We start from the raw sequence: 15,759 nt of genomic DNA on the forward strand, positions 1-15,759 counted from the left end.
TCCCACCCCGGCTCTTCCCATTGGCCGCTGGGCTCATTAATATGCAAATAAGCCTTCCCTGACCTACCCCCCCTTTTTTTGGTGCAAGAGTCCCTCAGCCTGCTCCCATTGGCCCCCAGGCTCATGCATATGCAAATAGCCCTCCCCACCCTGTGATAGGCACAAGGGTTGCCCCCAGCCCGGGCCCGGTGCTCAGAGGCAAGGGTGTGGGGGGGACGGGTGGCCCCTTTGCCTCTTGGCCACCTTCCTCTGAACAACAGACCCCGAGAGCGGATCCATCGCTGCCCCCCAACACACACCTGTCTCACCCCAACCAATTAGATCCCCTGCCCAGAGCAAGTGAGAGATGGGACCCCCCCCAATCAATTGGGAGTGGGGCACCGTTGTGTGTGCGGACGCCCTTAAATCGGTTCAGACCTGACAGAGGGTGGCTGAGCACGGGCTGGATGGAGCCACGGGCAGCCGCCGTTGTTCTGGCTGGGGACCCCCCAGTGCCAGGGGTTAGACTCCGTGGCCCCCTGTCCCGCCCCCCCAGGCCCAGCCCCGTGCCCAGGCCGGGCCTGCAGCTGCTCCCGCCCTGCCAGAGCATCGATCCAACCCACCGAGCAACACCCTATACGGGGCAGGACTCCTGGGTTCTGTCCCCAGCTCTGGGCATGGGGTCTGGTGGTTAGAACAGGGGGACCAGGAATCTGGACTCGGGGGGGGTCGTGCCCATCTGTCAAACAGGCGACAACAGGTTGGGGGCTGTAATAAATGAAGGGGGCCCAGGGGGGTTGGGCTACGAATGAGCCGCCGCGCGGCCGGGGAGGTTCGCCGTGGCCCTGGGATGAATGTGCCATGCTGGGGATAGGATCCGAGAGTCCTGGCTCCCAGCCCCCCCAGCGCTGGGACCCACTACCAATAGAGACCAGTGAACAACCCCATGGCCAGGAAGCAGCTGCCAGGGCCCAGCCTCACCGCCAGCTGCGTCACCCGGCCACCCCCAGCCCCACGGTGCCGCCCGCCAGCCCGGCCGCATTCGGCTCGGTGAGGGAGGGGACAGTGGGGGTGTGACGCCACCTTGCAGCCCATCTTGCTGGCCCAGTCAAGGGAAGCGAGCCGGGAGCTGCTGGGGACACACTCAGGAGAGCTGAGTTCCACGCCCAGGCGACGTGGGCATGTTGGCTCTCTGGGCCTCAGTTTCCCCATCTGAAAAATTGAGATAATCCTTCTTTGGTTAGACGGTGAGCTCTTTGGGGCAGGGCTTGTCCCACCCCATGTCTGGGCAGCACCCGGCCCGACAGGCCCCTGATCTCGGGGTCTGGGCAGAGCCCGGCCCTGATCTCGGTCGGGGTCTATCGTTGGGACTGTGACCCAAGGGATTCTGTCAGCATGAGACAGTCAGGTCCGGCCGTGGCCGCCCGGGAGGAGCTGCGGAAAGCGAACCATCTGGAGCTGGGTTCTGCACGTCCTTGTGGTGGGAAAATCTGCCGTGTTCTCGGGAGCTGCCGTGACGTTAGGCGGAAACGAACGCTCAGATTAAAACCAGCTGCCTGCTCCTGAGGAATGGGCCACGGGGCCTTTTCCCTCTAGGGGGCGCTGGCTCCGATCCGACCCCAGCGGGGGACGGGCTGGCTCAGGGGGGCAGGGAATGGGGCACGGGCCTATCCCCTCTAGTCTGCCTGGGGCCCAGCAGGGCGAAGTGCCAGCTCCTGCAGTTGGCAGAGACGGCAGCTGGAGCTGGCTTCCCGGGGGGGGCAGCGGGCACACAGCCGGGAACTCGTCTCCGTCAGGCCAGGCTCCCCGGGGATTTGGCTGTGAAGGGAGGATCCCCGGCAGTTCCCAGAATCGGCTCCCTCATGGCCTGGCCCCATTCGCTCCCTGCTCTGGGGCTGGATTGTCCCCAGTCCTGCCCGCCCAGCTGGGGAAGCTGCAGCGGGGGGGAGGGCTGAAGACGCGAGATCAAAGCCTTGGAAAGAGACCAAAAGCTCCTGCCGCTGTCACGGGGCCTGAATGTGGGACACCGGGATGGTGCAGAGCTGGGGGGGAGGCTGGCCCTGCTGCGGGGGAGGAGCTGCAAAGATGGGGGGCCCAATGGGGGGGACCCTAAAATGGGAATTGCATCCATGTCTTCGCCTGGCTCTGCAGGAACCAGCTGGGGGCACCAGGACTCTGCCCCCCAAATGCCCCCTAACCAACTGGGCCACCATGTCTCCCTCCAGCTGGGCCAGCCCCTGCCCCCCTGCAGCTCTCTCTGGGGGAAGCAGCAGTAGCGGGGGGGGAGGGGGGCGTGGAATCGGGACCTGACTCGGGGATGGGGGAGCGGCGGGGAAGAAACTGACGAGGCCCAGCCCAGGTGCCAGGATTTAATGGGCACGGAGTGGCAACAGGACCGCGACACTCGCGGACACGGCGTGGGAGGGCCGCGGGCGCAGCCGGCCCCCGGAGCTCGACCCAGAGCTCCCAGCCCACGGCAGCGAGGGCTCCGGTCTCTCCGGTCAGCCAGGGTCTGGGTGCAGGGAGGTCCTGTTTGGGGCCCCAGGCCCTGCCCTGGCGCTAGGCGCCCCGCTCCCGGGCCCAGTACTGCCCGTAGAGCTCCTGGAAGAGGCTGTGGCAGGGGACGCGGGCACGCAGCCGGGTGCAGAGCAGGAAGCAGCCGGCCAGCTTGCGGTGCAGGGCGTAGCTCTCCTCGGGGGGCGGCGTCAGACGGTGGCGCAGCATGACGGGGATCAGGGCCTGCACGCGCCGCGTGGTGCTCTGGGCCCCGAAGTCAAAGAGCCCCGGGGCGGAGAAAGCCTCCCCCAGGATCATCACCGTGTCCACGTGCGCCTCCTCGAACTCCTGGGCACGGGGGGGGCAGGGTCAGCTACTGGACCAGCCAAACCCCTACACAGAACCCACCAGCCCTGCCGGTGCCCCTCACCCCCGACCCGCGGCCCCCTGCTAGCCCAGCCCTGCCCCCCACCCAGCTCTGCCAGTGCCCCTCACTCCCGACCCGCAGCCCCTGCTAGCCCGGCCCTGCCCCCCAGCTCTGCCGGTGCCCCTCACTCCCAACCCATGGCCCCCTGCTAGCCCAGCCCTGCCCCCCACCCAGCTCTGCCAGTGCCCCTCACTCCCGACCCGCAGCCCCTGCTAGTCCAGCCCTGGCCTCCCCCAAGCTCTGCCGGTGCCCCTCATTCCTGACCCGCAGCCCCTGCTAGCCCGGCCCTGGGCCCCCCCAGTCCTGCCGGTGCCCCTCACTCCTGACCCGCAGCCCCTACTAGCCCGCCCCAGCCTGGCCCCCCAGCGCCCCGACTCTCCATCCACACAGTCCCTGCTTGGCCCCCAGCACACATCCAGCCCAACTGCTCACCTTGGTCTCGAAGCCCGTCATGAACTTCAGGTCTTTGGATTTCTGGAGCACCTTGGCCCTGTCCCCCTCGGCTGCAGCTTTCACCACCTGCGGCAGGGAGGGGCCAGGTGAGAACAAGCTGCAGGGCGCCCCCTAGTGCCACCCTAGGGTCAGCCCTGACTGCCAGCCCCCGCCCCCTGCTGGCCCCTGCCCCCTGCAGCACAGCGCCCCCTTGTGCCGCTCGCCAGCACTGACTGCCAGGGGAGAGCACCCCCCGTCGCATCGGGCGCAGCACAGACCCCGACCAAGATCAGGGCCCCTTAGCACCAGGCACCGCACAGAGAGTGAGAGACGGTCCCTGCCCCAAAGAGCTCCCAGTCTGAACAGACACAGGGTGGGAGGAGAAACTGAGGCACGGGGCGGGGCGCTAACTTGCCCAGAGCTGGGAAGGGAATCCAGGTGTCCCATCAACGCAGCGCCCTAGCCCCCTGCCCCCTCTGCCTCTAATCCCGCGGGCTCCGAGGCAGCAGCCGGGACGTCCCCAATACAGACAGGCAGGCTCCTGCGGGGTGGGCAGCCAGGCGAACGCGCCCATACCTCGATGTAGTGATGGGTGAACTCTCTGCTGAAGGGCCGGCTTGCTCCGAAATCCAGCAAGGTCACCTGGAACGAACGACAGCAGCGGCTCAGAACCCCGGGCAGCTTCTTAGGGGGCTGCCTGCATTGGGCTGCGGCTCAGGCCTGCTCCGGGCACGGGCACCACACCAGGAAATGTCAGGATCGCCTGATTTTGAGCAGGGCCCCACCCCGCACACCTGTGGAACTCGCTGCTGCTGGGCCCTGAGAATGCTCTGTACTCAGCTGGCCTTCGCCGGCGGCTGGGGCTCTGCCTGGCGCTCGGCCAGAGGGGTTTTTAGCTGATGTATTTTTTATTGCCCGGGCCACGGAGCGGATCTGCGAGCTCCTCGCTGGAGAGAGGACCCGATGAATAATTCAGCCGCAGAGCACTGGGTGGATTGGGATCGATGCGCCCCATGGGACGGCGGGGGAACTACTATGCGTATTAGGGTAGCCATAGAGGCCAGGGGGGTGATTACTATGTATATTACAGTACCCCTAAAGGCCAGAGTTGGAAGGGGCAACTATTACATGTATTAGGGTAGCTCCTAGAGGCCAGGGTCCTGAGGGGCAATTACTATGTGTATTACAGTAGCCCCTGGGTTGGGGGGCCCTGAGGGGCAATTATTATGTGTATTACGGTAACCCCACCTCCCGGGGGGCCCTGGCGTGACTCTTGCTCCCAGCAGAGACCCTGGAGCCAGCAGCCCCGCGAGGGGCAGAACGGTGGAAAGGGGGCCGGGGGGCTCCCCCCACCCCCGGGAGGCTGGCATGGGCTCACCCGCTCTCCTGCAGCCCCCTGGCTCCGGTGCTGCCCTGCAGAGTGTGCCACCCCCATGGTTCCCCTCCCCCGGCCGGGGCCCACACCCCACCTGGTGCTTGCGTGCGTCGTAGAAGAAGTTGGCCCAGTTGGGGTCCGTCTGCATGAAGCGGAACTGGAAGAGCTCCCGCAGACAGAGGCGCAGGACATTGTGACAGATCTGGGGGGGCAGCGGGGGAAGAGAATCACCGGCAGGCCGGGCCCCGGGATCGCAGTTATGGTAGCTTCGATCAGGGGCCCTGCCGCGCCAGGCGCTGCACAGGCATGGAGCCAGCCAGGGCCGGCCTCACAGGGTCATAATCCCCACGCTGCTGACCCGGAGACGCGGGGACTGGCTCCAGGGCACACAGCAGCTTAGAGGCAGAGCTGGGATAGAACCCAGGCGTCCTGGCTCCCAGCCCCCCTGCTCTCACCACTAGCCTCCACTCCCCTCCCAGAGCTGGGGATGGGACCCAGGAGTCCTGGCTCCCAGCCCCCCTGCTCTCACCACTAGACCCCACTCCCCTCCCAGAGCTGGGGAGATAACCCCGGTGTCCTGGCTCCCAGCCCCCCTGCTCTCACCACTAGATCTCACTCCCTTCCCAGAGCTGGGGAGAGAACCCAGGCGTCCTGGCTCCCAGACCTCCTGCTCTCACCACTAGACCCCACTCCCCTCCCAGAGCTGGGATAGAACCCAGGTGTCCTAGTTCCCAGCCCCCTGCTCTCACCAATAGCCCCCATCCCCCTGGGGGGCAGCCCGGCTGTCGTGCTCGTCGGACCAGCTCACCTCATTCCGGATGTCCTGGGGCAGCTCCAGGCACTGATCCAGGGGGACGCCGCTCCCCAGCTCCATGGTCAGCACCCGCCGCGTCGTCAGCTCGCCCACCACCCTGGGCACTTCGAAGAAAGGGTCGCCGGCCAGGAGCTGCCTAGGGGGGCAGCAGGATGCCGCTGGCTACCCCCACTTTGCCAGCCAGGAGCCCCCAGCCCCTACCAGGCCCCCACCTCTGAGCTGGCAGGACACTGCTTCTAGGGGGCCGGGCAGCCCTGCTAGAAGGGGGCCAAGGAGTAGCCCACAGGTGGCTTAGCTCAGTTGGAGCTGTGCATGCCGGGACACGGAGTCCCCGGGGGCCACCCCACTAACGCCGGAGCCGTGCATGCTGCCCTGAATGTGGGCTGGGGGGCCAGGACCCTGCCCGGGGGCCCCGCGGTCGGTACCTGAAGCTCCGGGCGCAATCGGCCTCGCGCCGGTAGTCACACTCCCACTCCAGCTCTCTCTGCAGCACCTGCAGCGTGTTGTTGGCGAAGAGGCCTGGGGAGGGCGGGGGGGGGGTGAGGCTGCGGACTCAGGGGGGCTCCCCTCTGCCTGCAGCAGGCGATGCAGCCCCCGAGGGAAGGGGGCACCTTGTGCCCAGGCTGGCAGGGTCAGGAAGGAAGCCCCAGGACAGCAGGACACGCCCAGGGAAGGGGGCAGGCAAGACACTGGGTAACGCCCCCCGGGCCCGGCGCAGACCCTTACCCGCCGGGAGCACCACGGTGAGCCTCAGCAGGGCCACCAGGTTCTCCACGTCGCTCCGGATGCTCTGGGCTATGCCCGGGTACTGCGGGGAGGGAGAGAGAGGCGCTGGCTCGGAGAACGGAGGGGGGAGTGCCAGGCCCCCCCCAGCTCGGAGCCCTTCCCAACCTCTGCTCGGGGATCAGCCAGGGCCACTGCCCCACTCAGCACAAACTGAGGTACCCATGAGGGAAGGGAGCTGATTCAGGTCACAAAGCAAGGCAGTAGCAGAACTAGGAATAGAACCCAGGAGTCCTGGCTCCCAGCCCCCCTGCTCTAACCACTAGACCCCACTCCCCTCCCAGGGCCAGGGAGAGAACCCAGGAGTCCTGGCTCCCAGCCCCCTGCTCTAACCCCTCCCTGATGCTCCCTCTGTAACTGGCCCTGGCTACCCTGAGGCTGCCACCCATGGGTGCTGGGGTGCACAGGCTGCTCACCTGGATCTTCATGGCCACCTCCGTCCCGTCGCGGAGCACCCCGAGGTGCACCTGGCCGATGGAAGCCGCTGCGAAGGGTGTCTCCTCAAAGGAGGACACCTTCTCCCGCCAGTCCGGCCCCAGCTCCTCTGCCAGCACCCTCTGAAAGGCCGAGGGGGGGAGACAGGCTCAGCCGGCGCCCTGCCCCAGGCCAGCCCAGCCCAGCCACCCCCCGGGGGCACCTCATCTCTCGGGCACCGGCTCCACGGGCCTGGGGGATCTCAGTCCCGTCGCCAGCAGGATGCTGCAGCAGCAGCCGGGCTGTGCCTGGCCCCCCCGGGATACACGCCGTGGGGCGGCCCTCACTCACCCTGGTCTGCCAGGCCGGCATGAAGTCCGCGCTCTGCCGCACCCGCGCGAAGATCCGCTGTAGCTGCGGGCTGAGGAAGCTGTTATCTGCGGGGAGAAGCCGGCCAGTCAGCGGGGTGCTCCCGGGCCCAGATGCGCCCCCCACACCCTGCCAGACGCAGCCCCCGGGAGAGGCAGCCAGGCTCAGACTAGAGCCCCCCTGTGCAGCCCAACCCAGAGAGCCTGGCTCCCTGCCCCCCATCCCTGCCCTGGGGGTTACAGCTCTAACCCCCCCGCTCTGTACCCTGGGCCCCTATGTCAGCTAGAGCAGCCTGCGGGCCCCGAGCATCACTGACACCTGGCCCGTGACATTCGTGTGCCCGGCGTGCGGGGTGGGGGGCTTTCTGTGCACACCCGCCCCCTCCAGGGACGGGCCCTTCCCCCAAGGCTGAGGGGCCAGGGCCAAGGAGGGGGCAAGGCGGGCAGGCACCTACCTTGGATACTCAGCATCTGCCCGATTTTGAGGGCGGCGCCCCGCACCCTGCACAACGTGTCCACGATCCGCGCCGCGTTGGCCTCCGACAGGAAGGGGCTGGAGCCCGGGACGGAGCTGCTGCCGTCTGCGCAAAGGGGGCAGGGAGTGAGGTGGGGGGTGCGGGGGACCTAGGGCTAGTTCCTTGGGGGACTGACACCCACATCTCAGCAGCCACCGGCCCCCATGGGAGATCAATGGGCCAGCAACCCAGTCCCCTCTGACCCCTGTCCCAGCTCCCCCCACCCCCTCCCCAGCCCCCTCCACCCCCTAGAGGTATATGGGCCACAGGGATCCAGTCTCCAGGGCTGCCCCTTTGAGAGCCAGGCAGGAGCCAGCCCCACAACTTACCCCTTGGCTTCTTCTCCCCATTGAGCGAGTTCTTGGCCACCTCTGCCAGGGCACCGATGCCCAGACCCACCGCCAGACCTGGGGAGAGAGGCACAGGTCAGAGGGCTGCTCCTCAGGGGGCTGGGCAGAGGGGGAACCCGCTGCGGGGCTGAGGGGGCAAGGCCGGGGATCCCGCACGGGGGGAGCCATTGGCCAGGCTGAGACGTGGGGCGCGCTAGCCCCTTGCTGGCAGAGGGTGTTGGCCAGTCCCCAGGAGGGTCACGTTCTGCGTTCGGAAAGGGGCTGCGAGGGGGGGGCAGGAGGCCCCCCTAGTACACACACATAGCAACACGCTAGTCACGCGCTAGTGATCTCACCCACTGGTGATGCAACACGCAGAGACAGAGCAGGGCCCATCCCGTCCAGCAGGGGGCAGTAGGGAGGCAGACAGACAGACCCCCCAACTCCCTCCCCAGGGCAGGGACACGGACACCCCCCCCTCAGCCCCGGGCTCTCACGGACTCTACCTCCGAAGCTGGCGAGCCGACCAACGCGTGACGCGGGCACCGTCCGCTCCCGGGCTCTCTCGCTGAGCTGGCGGGAAGAGAAGAAGGGCAGGGCTGGGGGGCCAGTGTGTCCAGCGGGGGAGGGGGCAGGTCTGTGACGTGGGGGCTCCGTTCCCACGCTCCACCACTGCCCCTGCCTGGTGACCCTGGGGACGTCCCTGCCCCGCCTCGTGCCTCGGTTTCCCCTCTCCCTGTGTCGGTCTGCGCACTCCTTGGAACGCCCAGGACTTTAGTACGTGCTGAGGCCCCTTTCAGGTGTCCCAAGCAGCCCCCGCCCCAGCCCCTTTTGCCTGTCCTGGACCAAGAGTCCAATTAAAAGACACCCCCCCAGCCCCCTTTCCCCAGACAGCACTCCCGCCCTGCATGCCAAGGCCTGGCTGTGCCTGCGCCCCCCTCCCCCCAGCATCTCCCACTGACCCCTCCTCACCTTCTGCCTAGGAGCCCGAGCCGGCTCCTCCGGGCCCATCTTCCGCCTGGCCTCCCGGGCTCTGCGGATGTCATCGGCCGCCAGGGCTCCCAGGGCCGCGTCTCGGTGGAAGAGCCGGCCGGGGCCAAGACCGGGGCACCCGGAGCCCCTGGTGCCGGCGCGTGCCGTGGGCAGGGGGGGAGGAGCCGACCGGCCAGAAGCCCTGGGAGCTGTGGGGGGTCTCGCTAACAGAGACACGCCTGGGGGCTGCTGGGGGGCCCCGTTTGGACCCCATGTGCCACTTCTCTCTCTTGAGACGAGGTCCTGTGGCCCCGAGATTCCTGCCTGGAACAGGAGACTCAGAGAATGTGTCCGTGTGTGTGTGAGTCCATGCAAGTGTGTGTGTGTGTGTCTGTGTGTGTGCGTCCGTGCGTGTGCGAGTGTGTGTCCATGCACGTGCGTCCCTGCACAAGTGTGAGAGGAGCTTGCCCTGAATTCCCTTCACACGCCCCCACGGCACCCGGCAGGTCACGGGCACTGCCTGGACCAACCCACCCCGCCCTTTCCCCTGCGGAAGCTCGGAGGGCGACGGGGAAGAGCCAGCGTCCAACTGCAGCCTCCGTGGGGCCGTCAGGGTGGAAACACTAGTGGCTTCTCACCCACCTGGGCAGGGAGGAGAACCGGCTACTGGGCCAGCCCTCACAGGGTCTGGATGGGCCCAAGAGGATACAGCACCGAGCGCGGGACCGGAGAGTCAGAGAAGTATGAGTAGAGAGAGACATGGAGATGGGAGGACGGAAGGATACATACCGGGAAGAGAGGGATGGATGGACGGGGGGTGGGATGGCTGGAGATGGGGCGGAGGGATGGATACACACCGGGAAGAGAGGGACGGATGGACGGGGTGGAGATGGGAGGACGGATGGATACACACGGTGGTGGAAGAGAGGGACGGATGGACGGGGGGTGGGATGGATGGAGATGGAGATCGGAGAGAGGGGCAGCTACGCACGGCGATGGACGGAGGGAAGAACAGAGACGGGACGGAGCTGAGAGAGGCGGGTGGCCCTGCTGTAAAGGGACGGACACCCAGAGCGAGGGGCGAGGTGGACGGACGGATACGCACAGAGACGGAGTGGCCGGGCGGTTGAAGAGGGACGGGATGGAGACAGGGCGGATGGAAGGACGGACAGGCGCAGATGGACGGGGGGACGGACGGGTGCAGGGGTGCGAAGATGGGGTGGGTGGATAGACGGAGGCGGGACGGACGGACGGATGGGGGCACAGACGGACGGATGGGGATGGGACGGACGGGGGGACAGGTGCAGATGGACGGAGACGGGACAGAAGGACGGTGACGGATGGACGGGGGGATGGGCAGGTGCGGAGGGGGACGGGGGGCTGCATTTGGTGACAGGCCGACGGGTCGCAGCCCCTGACCCCCACCGCCTGCCCCGCGTGTGCCCGGCCGGGGTCACTCACCCTGCGTCCGGCTGGCGCCCAGGTCCGGGGCAGCCCCCGCGGGGCCCCCCCCAGCACCTCGCCCAGGGCGCCCCGCAGCGCCCCCCGCAGCTCCGGCCACATGCTGCACCTGGGGGGGGCAAAGGTCACTGGCCCCGCCTACCCCCCCCGGGAACGGCCCCGCCCCCCACGGCCCCTCCCCCACCCGCGGGGGTCGCTCCTCCCCACGCCCCCTGCCCCACCCGCGGGGGTCGCCCCGCCCCCCACGGCCCCTGCCCCACCCGCGGGGGTCGCTCCTTCCCCACGGCCCCTCCCCCACCCGCAGGGGTCGCCCCGCCCCCCACAGCCCCTCCCCCACCCGCGGGGGTCGCTCCTTCCTCACGGCCCCTCCCCCACCCGCGGGGGTCGCCCCGCCCCCCACAGCCCCTCCCCCGCCCGCGGGGGTCGCTCCTTCCCCACGGCCCCTCCCCCACCCGCGGGGGTCGCTCCTCCCCCCACGGCCCCTACCCCGCCCCCCACGGCCCCTCCCCCACCTGCGGGGGTCGATCCCGGTTCTCACCCGGGTCCGCCGCCCCGCGCCGGCTCCTGCTGCCGCCTCCGCTTCCAGGTTCTGCGGAGCCCCGCCCCTCCGGCCGAGAGGAGCCAATCAGGGCCCTGGCCGCGTGACTGCCGGCAGGGACAGCCAATGGGAGGAGCTAGAAAGGGGCGAGGCCCCGCCTCCTGCTGGGGTCTGGGAGCGCTCACGTGTGTTGGGGGCGGGGCAATGCCCGCGCATTTGCACACTCGCCGACCCCTTGCACTATCATTGCACACTCGTCACAGACTCGATGGCTCCTTCCACACTCACTGCCACAGGGTGTCGTCATTGCACACGTGCTGCCCCATTGCACACTGATCGCACACTCCCCGGTTCATTGCACACTCGCTGGCCGGTTGGACACTGATTGCACACTCCCCAGTTCATTGCACGCTCGCTGGCCGGTTGGACACTGATTGCACACTCCCCAGTTCATTGCACACTCGCGGCCCCATTGCACACTGATTGCACACTCCCCAGTTCATTGCACGTTCGCTGGCCAGTTGGACACTGATCGCACACTCCCCAGTTCATTGCACGTTCGCTGCCCCATTGCACACTGATTGCACACTCCCCAGTTCATTGCACGCTTGCTGTCCCGTTGGACACTGATTGCACACTCCCCAGTTCATTGCACACTTGCTGGCTGGTTGCACACTAATTGCACACTCCCCAGTTCTTTGCACACTCACTACCCCATTGCACACTGATCACACATTCCCCAGTTCATTGCACGCTTGCTGGCCAGTTGCACACTAATTGCACATACCCCAGTTCATTGCACACTTGCTGGCTGGTTGCACACTTGTCCAGCTCCTTCTTCATTCCATGATGCTGCCCATGGGTTCCTGGTCCGCCTTGAGGCCAGTGGCTGGATTCGGGCCTGTGCAGAGCTGGGATTTGGCTGATCCCGTGCCTGGTGTGCCTTCCTCCCCCCCAGCACGGTTTGGGCTGAAAGGTTAAAAGCTACAATAATCTTGTCAGGGCACCTGGGGGTGAAAGGGCGAGTGGGGGGACCCCGGCTCTGCCCCCAAGAGACAAAAGCCCCCCAGGCCCCAGCTCCCTGCACGTGTGACCTTTGCAGAGTCTGTGTGTTACGCCGCAGCAAAGCCGGGGCCACGTTGTCATGGGGCCACACACGAAGGCTGCTCCGAACTCCAGGGCAGGGAGGACTCAGAGGAGGAGAGAACCCAGCCCCAAAAGCCCAGCCCCATCCCTGGCCACCTGAGCAAAAGGAGAATCCCCATTAGCTGTTAGCAGTACAGGGCTTATGACACTAGATAAGGTCCATCAATGGCTATTAGCCAGGGTGGACAGGGACGGTGTCCCTAGCCTCTGTTTGCCAGAAGCTGGGAGTGGGCGACAGGGGATGCATCACTCGGTGATTCCCTGTTCTCTTCATTGCCTCTGGGGCCCCTGGCACTGGCCACTGCCGGAGGACAGGACACTGGGCTAGACGGACCTTTGGGCTGACCCGGTCCGGCTGCTCTTGTGTTCACAGAGGAGCATTTAGGATTGCATCCAGTACAGGGCAACACACACAGATTAGGGCTCAGCCCCTCCAGCAGGGGGCAGCAGGTACACACACACACAAACACACAGGCACACAGACCGGGGTGGGGGGGGAGACACACACAGACAGCGCCACCTGTCGCATCTGAGGACCTCCAAGCAAGACAAGGACCCAAGAAGAGACAAAACAATCTCCCATCACCCTTGTGCGAGCCCGAGTGAGCCAGACACCGCGAGTGAGCGCTCGCTCTGCCCCAGCAAGTCCCCTGGGGTGGGACTGGAGACCTTGCCTTGGAGCTGAATTCAATTTGGTTGAAAGAAGCAACTTAGTACAGAGTGGGCGTGGGCGTGTGCGTGCGTGCGTGTGTGTGTGTGTCCCTGCTGCCCCCTACTGGAGGGGCTGAGCCCTGCTCTGTGTGTGTGAGAGGAGAGTTGACACCAGAGTTATTGGATCCTGCACAGGGAGGAACAGCTGGACTGCAATCTGAGGCAAAGACCCTGATTTATTCACTCCTTTCATTCCAGATGGGTGGAATTAGGACATAATTCCCCCTCCCCCAACCTTTCCTCCTAGTGAAAACAAGGCCTAAGGCTTTTGGACAGAACCAGGAACACTCCTCCCCACTCTAACCACCAGCCCCCACGCCCCTCCCAGAGCCAGGGAGAGAACCCAGGAGTCCTGGCTCCCAGCCCCCCTGCTCTAACCACCAGCCCCCATGCCCCTCCCAGAGCCAGGGAGAGAACCCAGGAGTCCTGGCTCCCAACCCCCCTGCTCTAACCACCAGCCCCCACGCCCCTCCCAGAGCCAGGGAGAGAACCCAGGAGACATTCCAAGAAATGCATGACCCACACAAAGCATGAGATTTTTGTTTTTAATAATATATTTTGGAATCATCTCATTTGTGGTTCTGGTTTTGGAGCCCGGAGCCCGCAGGCGCTTCCTGTTTACGAGCTGTTCGCCAGGCCCAGCAGGGCTAGCAACTTCCTGTTTATTAAAAATAAAAATTAACGCCTAGCGTCTCAGGGATTGCCCCGTGACTCCAGGCGCCGGGGCTTTACGAGAGACCCCAAAGAGCAGAAGATTAGTGTCAAAATTGCAAGAGCTGGCCACTCTGTGACGGAGCAGGCAGATGTCAAAGACAGTGTGACCAACTCCTGGGATTTTGTCACAAGTCTTGTGAGATTTGGGGGTTTCCTTGGATTCCCGGCTCCAGGCGTCGGGGCTATGTGACAATCTCCGTTCCGGAAGGGTTAGAACCTGCCCCTTCGGAGGCAGCGGGAGTTTTGTCACTGATTTCAGCAGGGTCAGGAGTCCCAGCCTGCTTCTAGCACTCACAGCAGCAGGAAAGGGCTTTGAAACGGGACTTAAGTGGTACCCAAAGGCTGGGAAACCAGCAGGCAAATCACCAGGACCCCCCATAATAACAAACAGTCATTGTAAAAATGATGATTGGAAAGCCCATCTCATGAGATTTGGGAGCCTGGCGCGTGGTTAAAAACCCCTCAGGATTTTGGGTGTGTGATTTGTGAAACAAAATCTCAGGATTTTAAACAGAATCTTGTGATTTTGGGTGCCCCGGCCCGTGAATGTGGAGCACTCAGGGGTGGGGATGCTGGAAAGACCAGGGTGTAAGTGACGTGGGCCCCGCGGTGCCGGGGTGCGCTTATCCCGAGGTGTTGGGAAATTGATGGTGGAGCAACCCCATCCCGCCCTGATCTGCGGGGTGGGAACTTTGTTGTAGCTTCAGGGTTGTGGCCTGGTTTGCCATCTCACACACATGCTTTGCTAGGGAAACATTTAGTCTCCCACCCCTGGGCTTTGTCAGGACCCACACAGCTGCTCTTGTTTGTTGCGTCTGGTCCCTTGGCTGGACTAGCCGGGATATCGGACATCTGCCCGTCTCTGTGTATGGGTTGTGTCTGTGTCTCCGGGTGTGCATGGCTCTATGTGGTGTCTGTGTGTTGTGTCTGTGTTTGTGTGTTGTGTCTGAGAGTCATCTGTGTGTCTGCATGTTGTGTGTGTCTGTGTTTGTGTTATCTCTGTGTCTGGGTTGTGTGTCTGCATGTCTCTGTGTTGTCTCTGTCTCTGTCTTGTCTCTGTGTATGGTGTTTGTGTTATCTGTATGTTGTCTTTGTGTCCGACTGTGTTTGTGTGTTGCGTCTGGGTGTCGACTCTGTCTCTGTGTGATCTCTGTGTGCTGTCTCTGTGTCTGTGTTGCGTGTCTCTATGTTGTGTCTGCCTGTGTTTGTGTTATCTCTGTGTCTGTGTGTTGTGTGTGTATCCGCCTGTGTTGTGTCCCTGGCCCGCTTGGGACATGCATCCCTATTCAATCCCCTCAACCCTGATCATTCTTTCCCAAGCAGCCGGGGCCCCGGCCCATCTCTGCCCTGACCCTGCGGCCAGGGCCCCGGCCCAGCTCTGCCCTGACCCTGCGGCCGGGGCCCAATGTCGCACTGACTTCGGGGGACCCGGCTCCACCTGTGCCCTTGGGGGGGTGTCAGATCCCCTAGCGCCCGCTCTGAGCTGGGCCCGACCCGGCGGGCACTGCAGGGACATGACACACAAGTGAGAAGCAAACGAGCCGGGTGGCCGGGGAAGGGGGAAAGGAGCCGACAGCCCAGACGGGCCCAGATGGGCTGGGCTGGGCGATTCCCAGCTAGCTGCCTCCATCCCTTTGCTCTGGAGCGATGGGCAGGGGATATTGGCCAAGCCAAGCCTGGGGTCTGAGCCACCATGGCAGGGAGCTGGGAGCCAGCAGCCTGCTCTGGCCGGAGGGGCAGCCGGACACTGGGCTGGTGCCGGCGGAGAATCGGGAACGCGTCAGGCCCCTGCAGCCGAGGAAAATCCCAGCCAAGTTGCTTCCCGTTTCCCTGCTCCAGAGTGGGCTCAAGGGGAGGGGGAGGGAGAGGGGGATGTGGATGTGGATAGGATGCGATGGGATGGGGGGCCAGGTAGCCAGGACTCCTGGGTTCTCTCCCAGCTCTGGGAGAGGAGCAGGGTCCAGCAGTAAGAGCAGGAGGGGGCCGGGTAGCCAGGACTCCTGGGTTCTCTCCCAGCTGTGGGAGGGGAGCAGGGTCCAGCAGTAAGAGCAGGAGGGGGCCGGGTAGCCAGGACTCCTGGGTTCTCTCCCAGCTGTGGGAGGGGAGCAGGGTCCAGTAGTAAGAGCAGGAGGGGGCTGGGCGCCAGGACTCCTGGGTTCCTGGCTTTGCCACTGACTCCCTGGTTGCCCATGGGCAAGTCCTTGCCCCCTCTCTTTGTGTCAGTTTCCTGCTCTGTCACAGGGGCGAGGCCAGGGATTTGAGCGACGCCCAGGCCCCAGCGCTGG

At 65.2% G+C, this 15,759-nt stretch overlaps 1 protein-coding gene across 1 annotated transcript; it reads right to left on the reverse strand.

Moving 5' to 3' along the window:
* Nucleotides 1–2,340: 2,340 nt before the first annotated feature.
* On the reverse strand, nucleotides 2,341–10,467 carry COQ8B (coenzyme Q8B). Its single transcript, XM_074938096.1, has 14 exons — nucleotides 10,366–10,467; nucleotides 8,905–9,228; nucleotides 8,439–8,505; nucleotides 7,933–8,010; nucleotides 7,544–7,669; nucleotides 7,072–7,157; nucleotides 6,723–6,863; nucleotides 6,250–6,331; nucleotides 5,949–6,042; nucleotides 5,518–5,659; nucleotides 4,804–4,911; nucleotides 3,911–3,976; nucleotides 3,335–3,421; nucleotides 2,341–2,823 (listed from the first exon to the last, which is right to left on the reverse strand). The coding sequence occupies exons 1-14, from the start codon at nucleotides 10,465–10,467 to the stop codon at nucleotides 2,539–2,541; spliced, it is 1,788 nt and encodes a 595-aa protein (XP_074794197.1). The 3' UTR covers nucleotides 2,341–2,538.
* Between the last annotated feature and the right edge of the window lie 5,292 nt (nucleotides 10,468–15,759).

The sequence above is a fragment of the Natator depressus genome, chromosome 23 (genome assembly GCF_965152275.1).
Source record: "Natator depressus isolate rNatDep1 chromosome 23, rNatDep2.hap1, whole genome shotgun sequence".
NCBI lineage: Eukaryota > Metazoa > Chordata > Testudines > Cheloniidae > Natator > Natator depressus.